Here is an 18530-nt window from a genome sequence, read left to right as displayed (position 1 = left end):
CCACAACCCTGCTTTGTCCATGGCTTGGTCTAGAATGGCTTTCAACAAAAAGGAGGAAAACAAATATAAAAAGAAAGCCATGGACAGTCTTTTACTTCTCGCTGCCCAGGATTTTGATGTAAACAATGTTCATAGAAACTGGGATTGTTAAGAAAGTTTATCCATATATCTGGATAGCAATAAAAAGCGTTTCCTAGGAAACTGTAAAATCCTGTACGAAGCAGTGTACAGCCAAGCTGAGAGGAATGTTAGATTGAATTATATTATCAAGGTAACAACTTTGCATGAATTCTTTCTTTCAGAATCCTGTGACAACATACAAGGAGAATGCATTGAAAAGTCAGGATTTTGTCTCTTCCTTCTGGAATGCCTCTTGTCATGAAATGCATTGGCTCGGGGGTGCTTGGCGGGAGTTAGTCATAGCCGACATGGTTAACATTCCGCCCTTCTCATTCTGAGGTTGCCTCAGTACTTCCCTTCTGCTGCCAAGGACACAACTGTTTCATGTCTTCCCATTTCTTCAAGGACTGTGGCCAGCATGCTCAGGTTTCCATCCGGGAAGTTCTGGGCTTCCCAAAGGTCTAGGATCACACCAGTAGGACTTGATTTTGTAGCAAAGTAATTGAGGTACCTGCAAAAAAAAACCCGGAGAAGGGCTTTGGTTAAGAACATCTGGCTTCCACATTATTGAACCCAGCATTCCATAAAAACTGCTGGTCTACAGTGCAAATAACTGTTACTAGCAACAGCAGGAAGATTCAGAACTGAGAGGCAGCCATGTCCTTACTGATATCTTCTGTTTGGAGGCAGCGGAAGCAGAGTATCTTGAAGATGTGCAGGTGTCCTGATAGTTCTCATTACAGGCATGGTGTCTGCCTGAAAAGACATGGGCCCTTGGCCTAAGGCCAATGGCGAAGCCACAAAGGGGCGGGGAGGGTGTGTGTCATGTACCGGGCTCACGCCTGAGGAGCGCAAAAATCGCCCCAGGCCCCTTCCTCCCATGGCGCCCCACGGCCCTCCCGCGGTGCCTCCCACCCCCCTTCCCACACTTACCTTAGTTCCTTTTTCAGAACTTTTTCAGGCTTCAAAAGGCCTTGTTCTCAGTAAAAACGGCCTGAGGAACTACACTTCCCAGGAGACCTTGGGGCTCACAAGATCTCCTGGGAAGTATAGTTCCCATCAGGCCTTTTTAAACTGAGAACAAGGCCTTTTGAAGCCTGAAAAAGTTCTGGAAAAGGAACTAAGGTAAATATGGGAAGGGGGGTAGGGGATGCTGCAGGGGGGAGCACTCTCTTTCTCTGCGGGAGAGCTGTAAGAGGCACCACATAGGGCATTGGGGGGGGAGTGGAAAATGTGGGATAATACTTGCGAGGGCGCAGTTTGGCCCAGCTACGCCTCTGCCTAAGGCTATTTGTCTGACTCTTCCTCCCTGACCTGAACTTACAATCATTAATGCCATTTAGAGCTGTACTATTAGTAAGCATGCTTTAAAACGTGAGGAGATCCAACCCTTGCCCTCCATTTAAGATCCCTGCCTGCAACCACAACGTTGTCTGCATAAGGGACCCAGAAGGAGAGCCTACATCACACTCATTCCACCAAAATTGATTCCCATCCTGGACTTCAACTGCAAGATTCTTTGAGATGAATGGATCCCTGGAAAAAGTCATTTCCATAGGAATTATGCAGAAGAGGTACCAGGAGGATCTCCTGTACACTGGTAACACATCCATTCATTGCTTAGCTCATGTGGGCAAGATGTTTTACCTACCTGTCCAATTTTAGTTTGTGGGCCAGCATCCTCCAGTCATGACCTCTTGTCTGAGGAGCATCTAGGCTGCTGCAAAGCTTCTGTCGGATTGGGAGAGGAATGCTGAATGCACAAGGTCCTACTATGGTGGTGATGGTGCTTGCTGGGTCCATGAGAGGATATTCGATGCCAGTAGGTTCCTGCATTTGGAGAATATGGACAACATTATTAGGGAAGGAAACTACAGCCACAGCGAAACACATAGTGAAACTATTTCCGGGGGAGGGCGGTATATAAACTCAATTAACAACAACAACAACAACAACTTGATTTTATAATGTCTGTAAACATACAATGACGTCATATACATTGCCAGACCGGCTGCTTAGTATAGTACTGTGACCCCAGATTGGCTGAAGAGCTCAGATGTTCTCAGGATTCCCACCTGAGATCATCTCATGGGAGTTTCCTGGTATGGTTCAGTTTTAAGATGAACTTTCTGCCAAAATTGTATTAAACATGACATATAAGAGTAGAAAAACAGTATCAAACAAGGGTTTATGAACTACTGAAATCTAAAAACAACCCTAATAGTTAAAGCTTCATAAATAAGCAGCAATTGCATTGTCTATTGTACACAGCAAGCTGGGAGGGGGATACCTTTAAAAACAGAAATTTTTTTGACCAGCCACCAAAAGGTCATATAAGGAAGAAGCCAGTACATCTCCTGAGGATGATGGTCTATGAAATGGGTGTCTCCACTGACGAATACTTTTCTTTTCCTATTTCAACTATACAAAGTACAAGATGTATAGCAGAGCATCTCCTACTGATGTAAGAATATGGGAGAACTTCTTATAACAGTGCATTTAATCAGTATGAGACTCAAAGTAGAGTCCAAACAAGACTCAAAGTAGAGTTCTTCTTAGTCAGCACTTGTAGCTTCAATGTGGCATGAAGATAGGATGGTGTTAAGGAGGAATGGGGTACCATCTCTTAGCAATCTAAGATGTATCAGGAAGAGATCAATTCAGCAAGTGTCTAGTTCCAAGTATGAGTCATTTTTCCTTTTAGCTCCCCAGTTCTTCATTTCACACATATATCTATCAGTTTTGCTGAATGTGATCTGAGGTCCATCAAACCAGCAAACATTCCATTCAGAAGCCAATTCCAAACATTACCAGTTTGACGGCCATTTCAAACTTTATGCAGCAAGCACATTTGGTATATATACTCCAATGCCTGCAGTGATAAGCACCATCAAATATGAAGAGAAGATGCAACCAATTCACCATCAATTATGAAGAGAAGATGCAACCAATTCAACAGGCTGCCATATTAGCAGTTCACAGTTTATGGTATTTATTGCTTCATATACAAACATCAAAGTGGCCAAGATGCCTGTTGCAGATTCACTGCCCCTCCCTATTATTTCATCAGCAGGTCACATGAAGAATAGCTTATTTAAACATTAAATGTGTTGAAGGCAGGGTTTTTTTTAAATTCAGATTTTGGATTTTTTTTGGATTCAGATTCTAATCTCCGATATGACATCGATTATGAAGTGAACAAATAACCCAGTCACGGCTTTTTCTTTAGAGATATTTGAAAGCTACATTTTATCCACAAATGCATCAATTTGGCCTTCAGGAACAGAACACGATTACAAAGGATCTCTTAAAAGTATACTTTTCATCTGTGTTCAATGGACTCCAGCCCAGTGTTTAATAAAAAGCACAGGCCTGCAATGAAGCTGATAGGGCTATTTTGTTTACATTCCTTTTAGTGAACAAGAATTCAGCACGTTGCTGAATGTTCTCTTCTAGAATGTTCTCTTCTAGTAATGTCCCGAGTCGACCTCTCTGTTCGGCAGAGGCGAATTTACTGGTGGTCCCTTGTCCCTCCATGATGCGGCTGGTTTCTACCCGGGCCAGGGCTTTTACGGCCCTGGCCCCTGCCTGGTGGAACGCTCTTCCTCCATCTGTTAGGGCCCTGTGGGACCTTGGGGAGTTCCGCAGGGCCTGTAAAACCGAGCTGTTCCACCGGGCCTTTGGTGAGGCTGACCGCTGAGTCCGCCCTTCTTTGTTGCTCCTTACAGCTTTGTCATCTGCTGACTGAATATCGGCCTGTCCCCTCCCGGGGGGTTAATGCCGGACATCATCTACTTATTTTAATTGTGGAAGATCACTGCTGCTAGTGTTTTAATGTTTAATTTATTTATTGTTTTAATTGAAACTATTTGCTGTATTTAAATGTTGATTGTTTTGTAAACCGCCCTGAGCCCTTCGGGGATAGGGTGGTCTATTAAATTTAATAATAAATAAATAAATAAATAAATAATAATAATAATAATTAATGTTCTCTTCTAGTGAGAACACCAGGACTTTCAGAGCTGCCATTGTTCTGCAAGCTAGCACTAGATTTTGGACCTAAGCCACACTACATTTCAGCTTGCATGGAAGGGACAGGATAGAGGGATGACTGGGAGAGGGTACTGGTCATCTATCAGACTTCCAAACACATTTCAAACAATGAACAGCTAACACCCTCTCTGCCTGATATGCAGTCCAACTGGGTCTTATCTGAGTGGCTACTGACTTGGAGCACAGTAGGAAGCTCTATTTCCTCCACTCCCAGAATGCATCTGTAGCTATATCCATACTACTGCCTAATCCCACAACAGCCCCACAGTCCTAAGTTGTCACAAGAATCCCTGAAGGCTGGAGAGATGAGTCAGGCAGTACAGGTGACAAGTGTCCCTTTTTTGGACAGATACTGCAGCCTTTCTCAAAAGATCAAAAAAGTTTGTAAAAACCTCCTCTCACTTATGCTAAGGCCCAATGGCCTAAACCTTTTAAACTGGCAGATGCTGCCTGTCTTCACTTTGAACTAGAAAGGAGCTCTGCAGGTGGCCATCACCCACATAAATCTCCAAGGAGAATACATATTTTTGAAGCAGCCTGCCATAAAAGAAGACCATCTTTTTGCAAGAGGAAATGTCACAACGGAACAGACATTTCAAATCCACTGGGGAAGCTATATTGACAAGACGAAAAAAAAGCAAATAAAAAAGAGGATCCACGTCACTGGGCAGTCTGATACCACCGTTACGCAACTGTGCCTCATCTGTACTACTCCAAATCAATTCACAAAGCATAATTGCCCCCATTTGCGGATGAGGAAATTGAGGTCAAAACACTCATCTGAGAAAATAAAACAACACAGCGTCAGAACTAACACTCTGACCTCTGCCTTGTGTTTTTCCCCCTAGATCAACACCCTTTTCCTCACAACATCCACAACTGAATGTCATGATATGAAATGAAAAAAACCGACAGCGGGAAAGGTTGACTGCCAGAGATAGAAGTTTATTGTTAAAATCTGTATTAAAACATACTTTTACAGTGCAGTCCTAAGAAGAGTTATACTCTTATAAATCGAGTAAAGTCAATCAGCTTAGAAGGAGACAGCTCTGCCTAGGACTGCACTGATAGACACTTTGAAAGAAAACCAGGCCTGACATTTAAAGTCTAGGAGAACAATAAAAACATATCGCTTCAGGATCTCACATCTGCTGCAGAAGAAAGGAAATTAATTTGGCCATCACATCAGCAGACAGGGAAAGCAAAGCAAATGTTGTCTGCGAACTACTAAAGCAATAAAAAGGATCCGCTTTAAATGTCAATTTCTTTATTTTTCTCTGAGCTGCCTTGTTGATTTACATGAGAAAGCAATGTGAGCTTGCATATCTCTACATCACAAGTTCAAAACTATTTTAATACTCTCGAACGCCCAAGTCAAGCCTCAAGATATAAACACACACACGGACACAGAGAACATTGTACCCCCTCTTCTACACCATGGCGTTCTGCCAGCAGTGAGGATTTTTCAACTTCTTTTGTGTACCCTTACCAACTCTCCTTCCTCCTAGTATTTAATTGCTCATTTCTAGATTCTGATGGCTATGCAAAACAGGAATGAATTACATACTGTTTCTTTACCATCCAGTCTACGGCCGTTTCCTAGAGCTAGCCCTGATGCTCATCTGGGGGAAAAAAAGCATACCTATGACATTGTTTTGGGTCAGAAACAATATTAAAATGTGGTTTATTTCAGTTTGTGAAACTAAGATCTGGCTTCCAGCTGATCACAGGAACCCTGGTTTGTCTCAACAAATTGTCTTTACGTCCTTGGAGCGGCAGTGGGAGGAAAATTTTAAAAGGATGTTGAGTGGCGGTATGATGTCACTTCCAGGGGGAATCCAGTGGTAATATCAAGCCTCTCTAGGATTGCCAAGCCATGGAGAAAGGGAGAAAAAGAGGTTACTCTCAGCCAAGGGAGAGGGAGAGGAATCTGTCTCTTTCTTCTACAAACTCTCATTTCTCTTCCTGAAGCCCAGAATACTACTACTAAAACATTCAAGGTGTAGATTCACCAGTTGCTTAGGAAGCCTAAACATCAGATGCCTTTTGGGGAAAATATATTTCCCATGCCCTTACTGTCTTTAACAATGCCAGATGCTGGGTGAGGGAGGGGATGACAGGGAGAAGGAGATGGAGATCTTCTTCCCACAATTTTCCCGGCTGAGCTGACAGCTTCACAAATTTTCTTCCTGTCTTCAGTTTGTGAATGTGCATCAAGAGAAAATAGAACAACAGAAGGGAAATTATGGCACTAACAGCAATGCCGCGCATGTAAAACGACAACACAAATAACCAGCCTGCTGTTATAATCCAAGTCAGTTTGTGAAGTTCTTTGTAAGAAGGGTGGGGGGGACGACAAACCACAAGACCAAACATTGAATGGAAGACTAAGGATATTGAAGATTCTTCCTGTGGACATCCAATAATGTGGGGATGCCAGTGGAAAAAGCCACAAAAATAAAGCCATAGGTTTCTCACATCCTTAGTCCACAATAACTGGCCATTATTGCCCTTTATATGCTGTAGAGTGGGAAAGACTACTTAATCCTCTCTTAGCTGATCTAGGCAACACTACAGATGCTGTCAAAACTTTGTTCTTGACAGACAGCAACTCAACTGTTACCAACGAACAAACTGCTAGATTCTTGTGTGCTGTCATCACTGAACGTTCCCAAATGCTTAGCAGACTCAATCCCAACTCAGTGGCTTAATATTCCAGCTCTCCTGATGCTTGTTTTTTTTAAAAAAATTTACCTGCCAATTTTAATTTCCATTGTATAATTTATATATATGCTATTAAAGGTTTCTCATAATAACCGGCAATTACTCATTTATCATGGGTTATCTGCTTGAAGCAGGTCATGCAGCATTTAAGAACAAGAAAACAATGAAACAGTCATTACGGCTCCAGCTAGCCACAAGCGCCTACAAGGACACAAACCAATACATTGATAATTTCAGCAGGAAAAAAAATCTACTAAAATATCACTGTTTTCTAAGAAAAAAATTCTCAGCAGGAACCATCATCTGCAGCAAAAACATGGTATGAAATAATACCACCTCAAACACAACTGTCAGTAAAATCACATTCATAAAAACCGGTTTTCAATAAAATCCTCAAAAACGTTAGGTAAATGAAATTGTCTTCACTTGACAACTAAATGACACCAAACTAGATGCCAGGGAAGTCTTTGATGAGGGGTGCTACCACCCAGAAAGCCTTGTCTCTGCTGACTTGCTTCTAAGACTCTGAGATGAAAAATAGTACTCAGCCTACTATGTGACGAAACACCCCTTCAAACACTCTTTAACGTTACGGGCTTTAAAGCTAAAAAGCAAGCACTTAGAATCGAGTTGACAGCTGCCGACTGCTATGCTATTCCTCTTCAACCGACCGATAAGATCAAAGTGTAGAAAAAGATTTTTTTTTGCCTTTTCCTACTGTATATGTTACCAGATCCCATTATATCCTATTATATTAAAGTTTCACTAAAACTAGAGTTTCACTAAAGAGAGTACCGTCTTTTTGCTTCCTTGCTAAGTTAAATTAGGGATTACTTCAGCACGGTACTTAGTAATAATTGTTTATGATAACTTGTTTTACCATCTGTTTTTAATATTATGGTGTCCCCCACTGAATATATAACTTTACACCCAATAACCAAGCAGATGTTCCCCGTAATGGCTGTACAATGCAGAATTAAGTACCTTTCAGCCGTCATTTCCTGGCCCTTCAAAAATAACCCAGAAGAACCCATGTTCTGTGAGACAAACAACTCAAGATTTGGCAGTTCCAAGCTGTTGAAAACACTGAATAGTCTCTTGAAAAATGAAATAATGATGCTTATTCTACAGTAGCTCTCTCTGTGTGTGTGGTTGGACCCAGAAGTGGCTTTTAAAAAAGAGTGAAAAGGCAGTAATTCAGAATAGTTTTACAATGACTACATCTGTGTGAAAATCAGTTATTGTTTTTCAGGATTTGAATTTTATCATCAGTGTCTATTGATAATCTAATTAACATTACATGAAATAACTAACATCTTGTTTCTCTGCCCTGAAAGGCAGCTATTCAAGAAAAAAAATTACAGCTTTACAATGCAACATTGATTTTTCTAGACCTTTCTCAACTAAACTTGACACAGACTTTTTGGCACTAGATCGTCCTATTTAAAGTCAACATCTTTACTAAAGGTCAATTTACCATTTTAGTAAAAGCACAGTATATTTTGATGCTTCAGCAAGCACAAGAATGATTGTTTCTCTTGCGTATGCCCTTCCCTTGTTCCTCTCTTCTTCCTTTTTCATGCACAAGAAGACTCTAAATTCCTGGTCTAAAACCAACTCCAGTTCCTCATAGTGCCTGAATGCAAGTGCCCAGATAATTTCTCCCCACATATCTGGTATTCTAACCCAGTGGTTAGAATTCTGGCTTGTGTGGAGTAAAGGAACTCCAGTTCAAACAGGAATCCTGCATTTAAATTGCACATGGAATTGGTGAGAAACAGGAGGAATCCTTAGCCGCCCTGAGTCATGCCAAACCGAAGAGATGGCACAGGAAGAAAGAGCAAGGGTAGCCCACAAACATGAGAAACAGGATGCATTGGTATTCATCATAAACCATGCTGCTATGTATACATCCTAAGCCACTTGGTTCCGGGGTTATACCTTTTCCAAAGGCTGCCCCTTCGTAGAAGTGAGGATTCATTGTAATCAGAGGTGGGATCCAGCAGGTTCTCACAGGTTCCCGAGAGTAGGTTACTCATTATTTGTGTGTGCCGAGAGGGGGTTACTACTTGGTGATTTTGCCACGTGATTTTTGCCTTAGTTACGCCCCTCCTCTCAGCAGTAGAGCGAAGAACTTGAAGCAGCCTAGCAGGAGGTGCACTGGCGTGCAAGGCAGCCTGCGCCTGTGTGCATTCGTTTCCCGCCCAAGGACTGGCGCAGCGGCTGCGTCCTTGCCACAGCCCCGCCCACGGAATGCCCCGCCCATGGAATGCCCGGTCACGCCCCCATCGTGCCCCGCCCAGCCCCATTCGTGCTACGCCACAGTTTGAATCCCACCACCATGGGAACCTGTTACTAATTTTTTGGGATCCCACCACTGATTGTAGTGATCCACCTTTGGAACAAGATGAAATCCAATGGATTCCTGAGTACTCTGTAGGATTTCCTGGCCAATATGTATAGCACTCCTGCCATGGCCTCAGTCTCAATGAAAACATATAAAAGATATTCTAAAAATGAACCTAAAAACCATACCTCCTGAGGGAGCGCCTTCTGCCATAGAGAACTGCCCAGGTGCTGAGGTCATGGGAGGGTGGGGGTGGCCCTGCTGTTGGACCTTGTGTGGGCTGTGCAAAGAGATTTCTCTTTGATAGCCCCCACCTTATGGAATGCCCTTCTATTAGAGGTCTGACAGGCACCAATGTTCTGCATCTTTTGTTGCCTGGTTACGACCTCCATTTTTGCCTAGACACTTGACTAATTTATACTATCCAACCCTAGACCAGTGGCTTTTTTAGAAGTTGCCATCTACCTGCATATGGGAGGGTTAGGGAGAGGTTGAGTTTTTGGGTATTAGTTTTGATTGTTTTTAGGTTCATGTTTTCATTGTAATGTTTAGATGCATTTTTATATAGGTGTATATAGGTAGTTTATATATATGTATATTGGTGTAACCTGTCCTGGGATGGATTTGAAGGGCAGGATAGAAATCTTCTAACTAACTAACTAACTGACTGACTGACTGACTGACTGACTGACTGACTGACTGACTGGAGTGGGGGACAAATTTCCAAATACACTTTTGCATCATTTGCACAACACATATGTAAGCGTGAAAAAAATTCAGTGTATAAAGTTAATTTATTCATTATATGGCTCTTGGCACTGAATCACTCAACACTCCTTCAGAGTCTAAGTACGAAATTACTGCCCACATGTATTATGACCCTGACAATACAGAAAGTCCACTTATTTCCCTTACTAATCTTTCCAGCCAGCCTAATTTCATGTATCTTATTTCTTGAGAGCCAGGATAGTGTAGTGGTTAAGAGCAGGTGGATTCTAATCTGGAGAACCCGGTTTGATTCCCCACTCCTCCCACTGAGTGGCAGAAGCTTATCTGGTGAACCACATGTATTTCTGCACTCCCACATTCCTGTTGGGTGACCTTGGCCTAGTCACAGTTCTTCAGAACTGTCTCAGCCCAACCTGCCTCACAAGGTGTCTGTTGTGGGGAGAGGAAGGGAAAGGAGCTTGTAAGCCACCTTGAATCTCCTTACAGGACAGAAAGGTAAGATATAAATCCAAACACTTCTTCTCTTCTTCTATTTATCTAAGATGTCAGCCACTGTTACAGAAACCTTATCAGCATTCCTTCCATCCAGCCTATTTGGAGATAGCAAAAATCATAAAATAAATGATTTCTTATCCCTGTGCAACTGACCAACAGCGTTAATGCTCTTTGAGGAATGAGTTCTCCTCAAAAGGGATTTTTTCTCCACCTTTTCATTTGTTTCAGTGCCTGATCCACCTCCCTTTTTATCTGCTGCCTCTTGTGCATGGCAAAAAGAAAGCATATATTAAAGTGAGGGCTATCCCTCCTCCTACCCCCAAACCCTAAAAAAACCTGTTCCTTGTGTTGTTGCTGGCATTGTACGGTTATTGAACTTTGCAGGCCTGCTGGTCTTGAAAAATAAAAATACTATCCAAAATCAGCAGGGTAGAGTTGTGAGGCTCAGAGATATGGCTTAAGAGAAGAAGGCTGCTGGCTGGTTGCTATGGTACCCTGAGGCCAGGACCATTTTTTATTAATGTCAGTGGAGCCTTGGCCTGAAGTTGTTTATATGTCAAAACAGGTGGTGAAACTCTGGTCAAAGTGCCACAGCAGGCTGTGGTGAAGAGAGAGGAGGTCAAGTCAGCTGCCAGACTGATGAGAAAAAAGGCAAAACGCCTCACTTTGAATGAGCTATTTTTGCACTGTGGGAGCCAGCAGAGCTGACAATTTAAAAATTAGAGAGGGATGGCCATTGCCTCTGGCCCTGTTGCCACTGAAGTCAAAGGGTCAATACCATTGGTCTAGGTGAGTGATGGCAAACCTATGACACACGTGTCAAAGGTGACATGCCACGTTTTGGGAGCGTTCACCAGCACCCGACAACAACTATTCTCTGTTTGAGTTGTTTTTGTAATTATTTGACATTTCTTTACATAACACAACGCGCTATACATGACTGAAATAAATGAATATGTAAAAAAATGTTTCTTGTGTTCAGTTTGTGTGTGTATGTGTGTGTGTGTGTGAGAGAGAGAGAGAGAGAGAGAGAGAGACATGCCAGCAGATTCAAGTTAGAAATTTTCTGAATTTTTGAGCCAAAAAGGTTCATCATCACTGGTTTAGAATTAGCGAATTCCACCGCACCTCCCTCAGTCTCATATTGAGTCTCCAGATTCCTAGTGCCCTTGACAGGAAAGGGCAGACTATTACAAAAATAAATAAATAATTGGTTAGCTTGACAGTACATCATGCAAAGGCCTCCCTCTGAAAGTCTTCAGTTCCTGGATTAGAACATAGTTACTCAGCATACTTCTTCTTACTTTTATTAGGTTCACTTTTGAAAATCATATTGCGGCAAAAACAATACCCTATTTACACTCCTAAGCACAGAGATTAAAAGTAAGCTGTGCACAGTTTAACTCAAATCTTTCAAAAATAATACTGAATAGTGACTATTAGGCATTAAAGGAAACACTGCGCTAGTTATTCTCTTTCTCATACCATCATTGTGTAAAAGCATTGTTAAAAGGGGGGGGGGAAGAGGTAATATTGCCTCTAGAAGCAGCATTGCCTGCTTCTCAGAAACTTAGAAATCCCTTAAACTCTCAAGAAACCTTAGAATATACTGCAAAGTCCAGTTACCATAATGTCATGTGTCTTTAGGTGTAGGCGTGACCCCTAAATCCTTGCGCTAGATTTAGAGAGACTTCGCTATGTGAGAGCTGTCTTTCCAGAGAACCTGTATTTATTGAAGAAAGACTCTCACTTAGAACAACCAACTCCTTGGGTTTCAGAAAGCAAAGGAGAATGTCTATGGAATGTCCTTCCCCTTGAGATTCTCCTGGCACTTACACTACTTTCCTTTAGGCACAAAGCCAACATATTTTTTTGTTTGCCTAGGCTTTCAACTAAGTTTTTAAAATCATTTTATAGTCTACTTTTAATCTGAGAAACATTTAAGCTGCTCCACGTTTGAAGTCGTTTATGTTTCAAGATGTGTCTTTGAATGCTGGAGTTTAATAACTGCTATGATGTTTTATGATTTTATTATTCTGTGACCCACCTCAGGAGCTCCCCTGGAGAGGCAACATAGACATTTTCGAGGTAAATAAATAAGCTGCTTTCAGTGTAGCTTGGTAAAGGGTCGACAAAAAAAGATTCCCTCAGCATCACTTGAAAAGTTTAAAGATTACATCTTACAGGAATGGCCTGTTGGAACATTAGCTTTCTTAGACCTTCTGATACAATTTGGGAGGCTGTAAAATTGCAGTTATCATCAATATCGGCAGGAAGTCATGCTGGAGAACAGGAAAGATGGTCCCTTGCAGCAGATTATGGCTATTTGAAAAGTGAAGGGGAAAACCAGGGGAGGAAGGGGACGCACAACTGTGTGCGTTTATACGTGCTTATTTTGTGCTTGTCCAACTGACCATGTGCAAATGCTTGTTGAGCATTTTGGAGCGTTCTGCACAGACGTTTACAAAAACACGGTCGTGTGGCTGTTCATCTATTGCTAATTTCAGCAGCTCATTTCAGCTGTGTTAATTTCAGCTGTGGCAGAGAGACAATCAAGGAACGGGTCCAGAGAAGGGCAACCAAAATGGTACAATGTCTGGAGTCCATGCCCTGTGAGGAGAGACTTGGGGAGCTGGGCATGTATAGTTTGGTGAAGAGAAGGTTAAGAGGTGACATGACAGCCATGTTTAGATATTTGAAGAGATGTCATGTGGGTGACAGAGCAAGTTTTTTTTTCTGCAGCTCCAGAAGCTAGGTTCAAGGTGAAGGAAAAGAGATTCCACCTAAACATCAGGAAAAACTTCCTGACAGTAAAGGCTGTTTGACAGTGGAATGGACTACCTTGGAGTACGGTGGAGTCTCCTTTGGAGGTTTTCAGACAGAGGTGGATGGCCATCGGTCAGGAGTACTTTGATTATGTATTCCTGCTTGCAGGGGTTTGGACTTGATAGCCCTTGGGCTATCATACCATAGATATGATTCTATGAGCACCATGGTTGTTGTACACTTGCCTTGGTTGTTGTACACTTGCCTTGAAACTCCTACAGGTTTGCAATAAGTCAGCTGCAACTTGACAACTCTTTACACATACACACGCAAGTAGACTTAGATCCCTTTCTTCCTCAAGTCACATATGTGCTTTCACATCAAGGCAAGACAGAAAAATGAAATGAAACAGTGCAGTAGATACCAGTCCTGAAATAAGAACACACAGGTACTAGCCCACCATAATTATGCATTTTTGTTGCATAACTTCTTTGCAGGGAAAAGTTGTATTGGATGTGATTGGACCAAAATAATTTGTAAGAGCAGCAATATCTGAGACACTTTCTTTTCCTTTGGTATCTGACAGTACAGGTAGGAAAACTAGAAGGTTCTGTGGGGGAAACGGATCCCAAAATGTTCATAAATCTTTTATGACAACTGGAACACTATAGCATAGTGGTTAGAGTTTTAGACTAGGATCAGGGATACCCAAGTTCGAATGCCCACTATTCACACGGAAGCTTGCTGGGTAACCTTCAGCTTGTCATACACTCTCAGACTAATTTACCTCACAGGGTTGTTGTGAAGATAACATGGAAGAGAGGAAATCAATGTAATCTGGTTTGAGTGCTTGGGGAAAGAATTAGGGCATAAATGAATAAAATAGATAAATAATTTTGATTTTATGCATTCCTTCTTTCAGTCACTAGCGTTATAGAATTAAACAAATAATGGATATGGTAAACAGGAAACGTTGTGTTTGAGCCCCTGTTAAGTGGTCATTGTAGGGACGGATCACAATTTTCTTCATTGATGAATAGTGTGGAGAGATCTGAGCCTCCTTACCTCAGAAACAGTACAATTGAGTTGGAATATCTGCCCCTCTCCTTCAACTTGCCGTATGCAGAGTTTGCACACGAGCTCCACAGTATTCAGGCTGAACCTCTCCAGGGTGAAGGTACAATGCAGATTTCTTTGACACCCACTCCAGATGTGATAAAAGGGAATTTCCTGCAGAGGACGGAATGAGCATGAAAACAAACCCTTTGATTTTTGACAGTTTAGGAAAGCCTCAGCTAGTTTTAACTCCCAAGTGGGCGAATTGTTAATAATTTTAGAACGAAGGGGAAAAAAAGTTCTTCTTTGAGCATGACAGGATGCTCTACCAGATAGTGCATAATTTAAGACAGAGTGATTGCAACTTGCATGCATCTGGAATTCTTTAAATTGCGCTTAGAACACTGGTAACAGTAATATTTTTATTGCTTAAGTATGCTCCACAAGATATTCTTCTATATGTCTGACATTAACAAATTTGATACATGGCAGAGTACCTTGTTGACAAGTAGGGGACCGCATGTTTGGTTTAGAAGATCTACAGCGCAATCCAGATTCTTGAGGTGGCCGGGGACATCGCCACTCCCGTGCCATCCCACCACCTCCAGAGAGCTTTCAGGGTGTGTGTGTGTGTGTTGGGGGGGGGGGGGGGGGGCAGAAGAAGAAAAAGCCTTCCCATCTTCACAAAAGCGCCCCCCCCCCCAATAGGGGAAAATGGAGGTACACTACCCAAAAGGGTGTAATAGGTATGTCCTCCTCACTGCTGGCATTCCTGGGGTGACCAAAGGTGAGTTGGTTCCTGTGGAGCTCTGTGGCACCCACCCACCTCCCCAGTTGCCCTCCTGGGAGGTCAAACACATTGGCATGAGCCCATGTTTCCTCCTATGGCCATTTTGCCTTCCCATCTTTATTAGGCTGCTCATTGTTTAAGTAGATATAATACTGAACATCATAACCTTTTCACTGTTCCTGCCTTGGCAAGCCAATTATTATTTCCAGCAACTGTTACCTGATATTTAGCCAGCAGTTTGCTCTTCCAAAGGGAGTGGGTGATATCATGAATGGACAAGCGGAGATTGTGGGTGCTTCCCTTGAAATGCAGATCCTTTGGTTCTTCCAACAACTGTCCACCCGTTTGCCTTTCCAGCTGTAGCACTTCCTAAGAGTCAGCAAGAAAAGAGAAATATAATCAGTGTGGGACTTGAAGGCATCTTTTGCAATATAAGTCATTTAATTCACAGCTCACTAAAAGCAACGGTATTTGGTTTAAAGCTAAATTTATGCTTCTAGGACTCGAACTCCTGTTCTTCGCTCTAAGAAGCTCAGACGGCCTTTTGGGCAGAAACAGCACTCGAACCCTACTAGCCTACAGTCTAATCTTCTCTCCACTGCAGTGTACTGGCTCTTAATTCAGAAACAGTAGTTCCCTCTTAACTACAAATTAGGCTGCCTGCCATGAAATAAATCCCTGAAGAGCAGCTATTACAGGAACAACCATCTATGAAAGGGAGGAAGGAATTCTGCTGGATAAGCATGCATGCATTACAGGAAAGGCACATGTTATACAGCTTGACTTCAGAACAAGGACACAAGCGGAACCTGTTCCAGCACCGTAGAGACTCTACCTGACAGTCTCGTTCCAAGAGGAATGAGAAATATTACACGATAGGCCAGTGTGCCAAGCTATGCGGTTTGCTTAATTGCTTAAGAGGAGTGAGGTCAAAGCACAAGCACACAGGTAGCACTCAGACATTGACAATGTGTCATTCTATATATTGTTTGGCCCGCGGGGTCTTCAAGTGAAATCCTCCTTCCCCTTTCAAGTGCATGAAATTGTCATAACCTGCTTGACTGCTTCATTACCTTGCCCCCCTCATTTGAAATGGACCTGTAAGTCAATCTATGCAAAAGAAACATTTAAATTGTTTTATAGGATTGTTTTGATCCTAATCACCCTCTATCATTAAGAGGGAATTATCAATAAGTGGAATAAACACATAGATAGGATGGAAAAGTGACCCCATTAGTGAATCTCTAATAGAAAAGATAGATTATCTCAGCTCTAAAATAACAGTGTCTGGTGATGGAACCTGCCCAGGACTTGCCTACGCAACTCATTTTGGCTGAAAGAAGCCACACTAGATAGGCAACTGCAGATAGATAGATACTAGATAGGCAACACACCCAAAATAGGCAGCATGGGGCTCCAGACTCTGAGTTAAGTAATCAAACTAGGCAGCTACATTGAGGCAGCCATATCATCACACCATGTCTGGTGGACACAGGACTTGGGAGGCAGATGATTGGGCTCCAGGACATGTCTGGTTGGATGAAAGAGTACAGGGGATGAGCCAGACATGAGAAGGGATTAGAAGGGTGCCCTATTTAAGGAGACTCCACAACAGGTCAAGGAGGATGAAGTATCCCTGTTCAAGCAGTAGGTAAGGGCAGATGATAAGGAAAAAGGAGGTATATGGTTGTACAGCCCTATGACTGGTGGGTCTTCTATTGTGGGAAGGTCATGGCAGAGCAAGGCAAAACAGTCTTAACTAGGGGACTGTCACAAATATGATTCTATGGAATGAATACCCTGTTTCCCAGAAAATAAGACATCCCCAGAAAATAAGACATAGTAGAGGTTTTGGTGAAGTGCTAAATATAAAGCATCCCCCGAAAGTAAGACGTAGCAAAGTTTTTGTTTGGAAGCATGCCCGTCGAACAGAACACCAGAGCATGCAGCTGTGGAGCGGAAAAATTAAGACATCCCCTGAAAATAAGACATAGCGCATCTTTGGGAGCAAAAATTAATATAAGACACTGTCTTATTTTCGAGGAAACATGGTACATTATCATAGGTAGCCCCAGCATAACTGCCAACGATAGCATGAACAAAAAATAAAGTCAAAAACCATGCAGAGCAAACTCAGGGTCATATTTGCAATTTATTCACACGGGGATCCACCTCATAATTTCGTGGATATCTATTCTTGAGCACATGCCATTTTATCCATTTCCATTCCCAGTCTACTCTTTTTCTCAGACTCCTGCAGAGTCATAGTGCACACATAAAATACTTTTATATATAGGTCTGCCAAAGCCACCTCACCTCAGCTCTCAGGAAAAAAACTTCCTCTACCTCATAAGAACATAAGAACATAAGAACAAGCCAGCTGGATCAGACCAGAGTCCATCTAGTCCAGCTCTCTGCTACTTGCAGTGGCCCACCAGGTGCCTTTGGGAGCTCACATGCAGGAGGTGAAAGCAAGGGCCTTCTGCGGCTGTTGCTCCCGAGCACCTGGGATGCAACCAGAGGTAAAGAAAATCAATCTTTATAACTCAATCTTTATACCTCAATCTTTACACCTCAATCTTTATACCTCAATCTTTATACAACCTGTAGCCAAATCTCCCATAAAGAAGCCAAAGAATCACATGTCAGTGGTACTGTACTTGGCATCCCAGGCCACCAGGATAACCAGGGTCCTTAGAATATTGTTCACCTCATTAATTCGACTTTTATATACAATGTTCAAACAGGTAAGCTTCCCTGCAGGAAGTGTGTTGACCAATGCTACCTTTGCTCTTCTTTGCTGAACCTCTTTCTCCACTAACTCCACAGTCCACAGGTTCGAAGTAGACTGAAAGGGTTTCTGAGTGAGTGGGTAATGTGGAAGTGGAATCACGTAATGCATGACTTCACTCCCAAGCAAAGCAAACTGTCAGAATAGTCTGCCTGATGAGGGCAGGCTGGCTCCCATTTGCCTGTCTTTCCACAAATTCTGCAAAACTGAATTATTCAAGAGGGCCTTTTGTACAGGGAATAGGACTTCACTGTAACAGTGTGGTTCAGAAAGGTTGGGGACCGTATGTTATAATACCGAATATTATAACGCTAGGTAAACTTTGCATTTGTTAAATGTGTTATGGTAATACTTATGATTTTCTTTACCTCTGGTTGCATCCAGGTTTCTACAAGTACAATCTTACGGTACTGTCTATTGCAGGGGTCACTAACGTTTTTGAGTCTGCAAACACATTTGGAATATTGAAACAGTATGTTCATATCGCCTGCTCTCCTGATGGTTTGTAAGCTTATATATAAATCTTTCTGCCAACTGATCGTAACACTTCATGCGTGTGATAAAGGGGCCACTGTTCACAAACAGTTTATTTATTTATTTATTTATTACATTTATATACCGCCCTCCCCCGAAGGGCTCAGGGCGGTGAACATGAACAT

At 42.3% G+C, this 18530-nt stretch overlaps 1 protein-coding gene across 2 annotated transcripts in view; it reads right to left on the bottom strand.

Moving 5' to 3' along the window:
* Nucleotides 1-243: 243 nt before the first annotated feature.
* Nucleotides 244-18530, bottom strand: part of UNC5C (unc-5 netrin receptor C) — a 368989-nt gene continuing 350702 nt past the window's right edge. For both annotated transcript variants that reach the window (XM_048509243.1, XM_048509244.1), the window contains 4 exons: nucleotides 15300-15449; nucleotides 14300-14464; nucleotides 1772-1950; nucleotides 244-631 (listed from right to left, as the gene is read on the bottom strand). In XM_048509243.1, the coding sequence (XP_048365200.1) occupies nucleotides 466-631; nucleotides 1772-1950; nucleotides 14300-14464; nucleotides 15300-15449 (660 nt within the window). In that variant the 3' untranslated portion in view covers nucleotides 244-465. The remainder of the gene's footprint in view (nucleotides 632-1771; nucleotides 1951-14299; nucleotides 14465-15299; nucleotides 15450-18530) is intronic.

Source organism: Sphaerodactylus townsendi, linkage group LG10 (genome assembly GCF_021028975.2).
Source record: "Sphaerodactylus townsendi isolate TG3544 linkage group LG10, MPM_Stown_v2.3, whole genome shotgun sequence".
Lineage (NCBI taxonomy): Eukaryota > Metazoa > Chordata > Lepidosauria > Squamata > Sphaerodactylidae > Sphaerodactylus > Sphaerodactylus townsendi.
The sequence above is the reverse complement of the archived record's forward strand: the minus strand, read 5'-3'. Positions and strand labels throughout refer to the sequence as shown.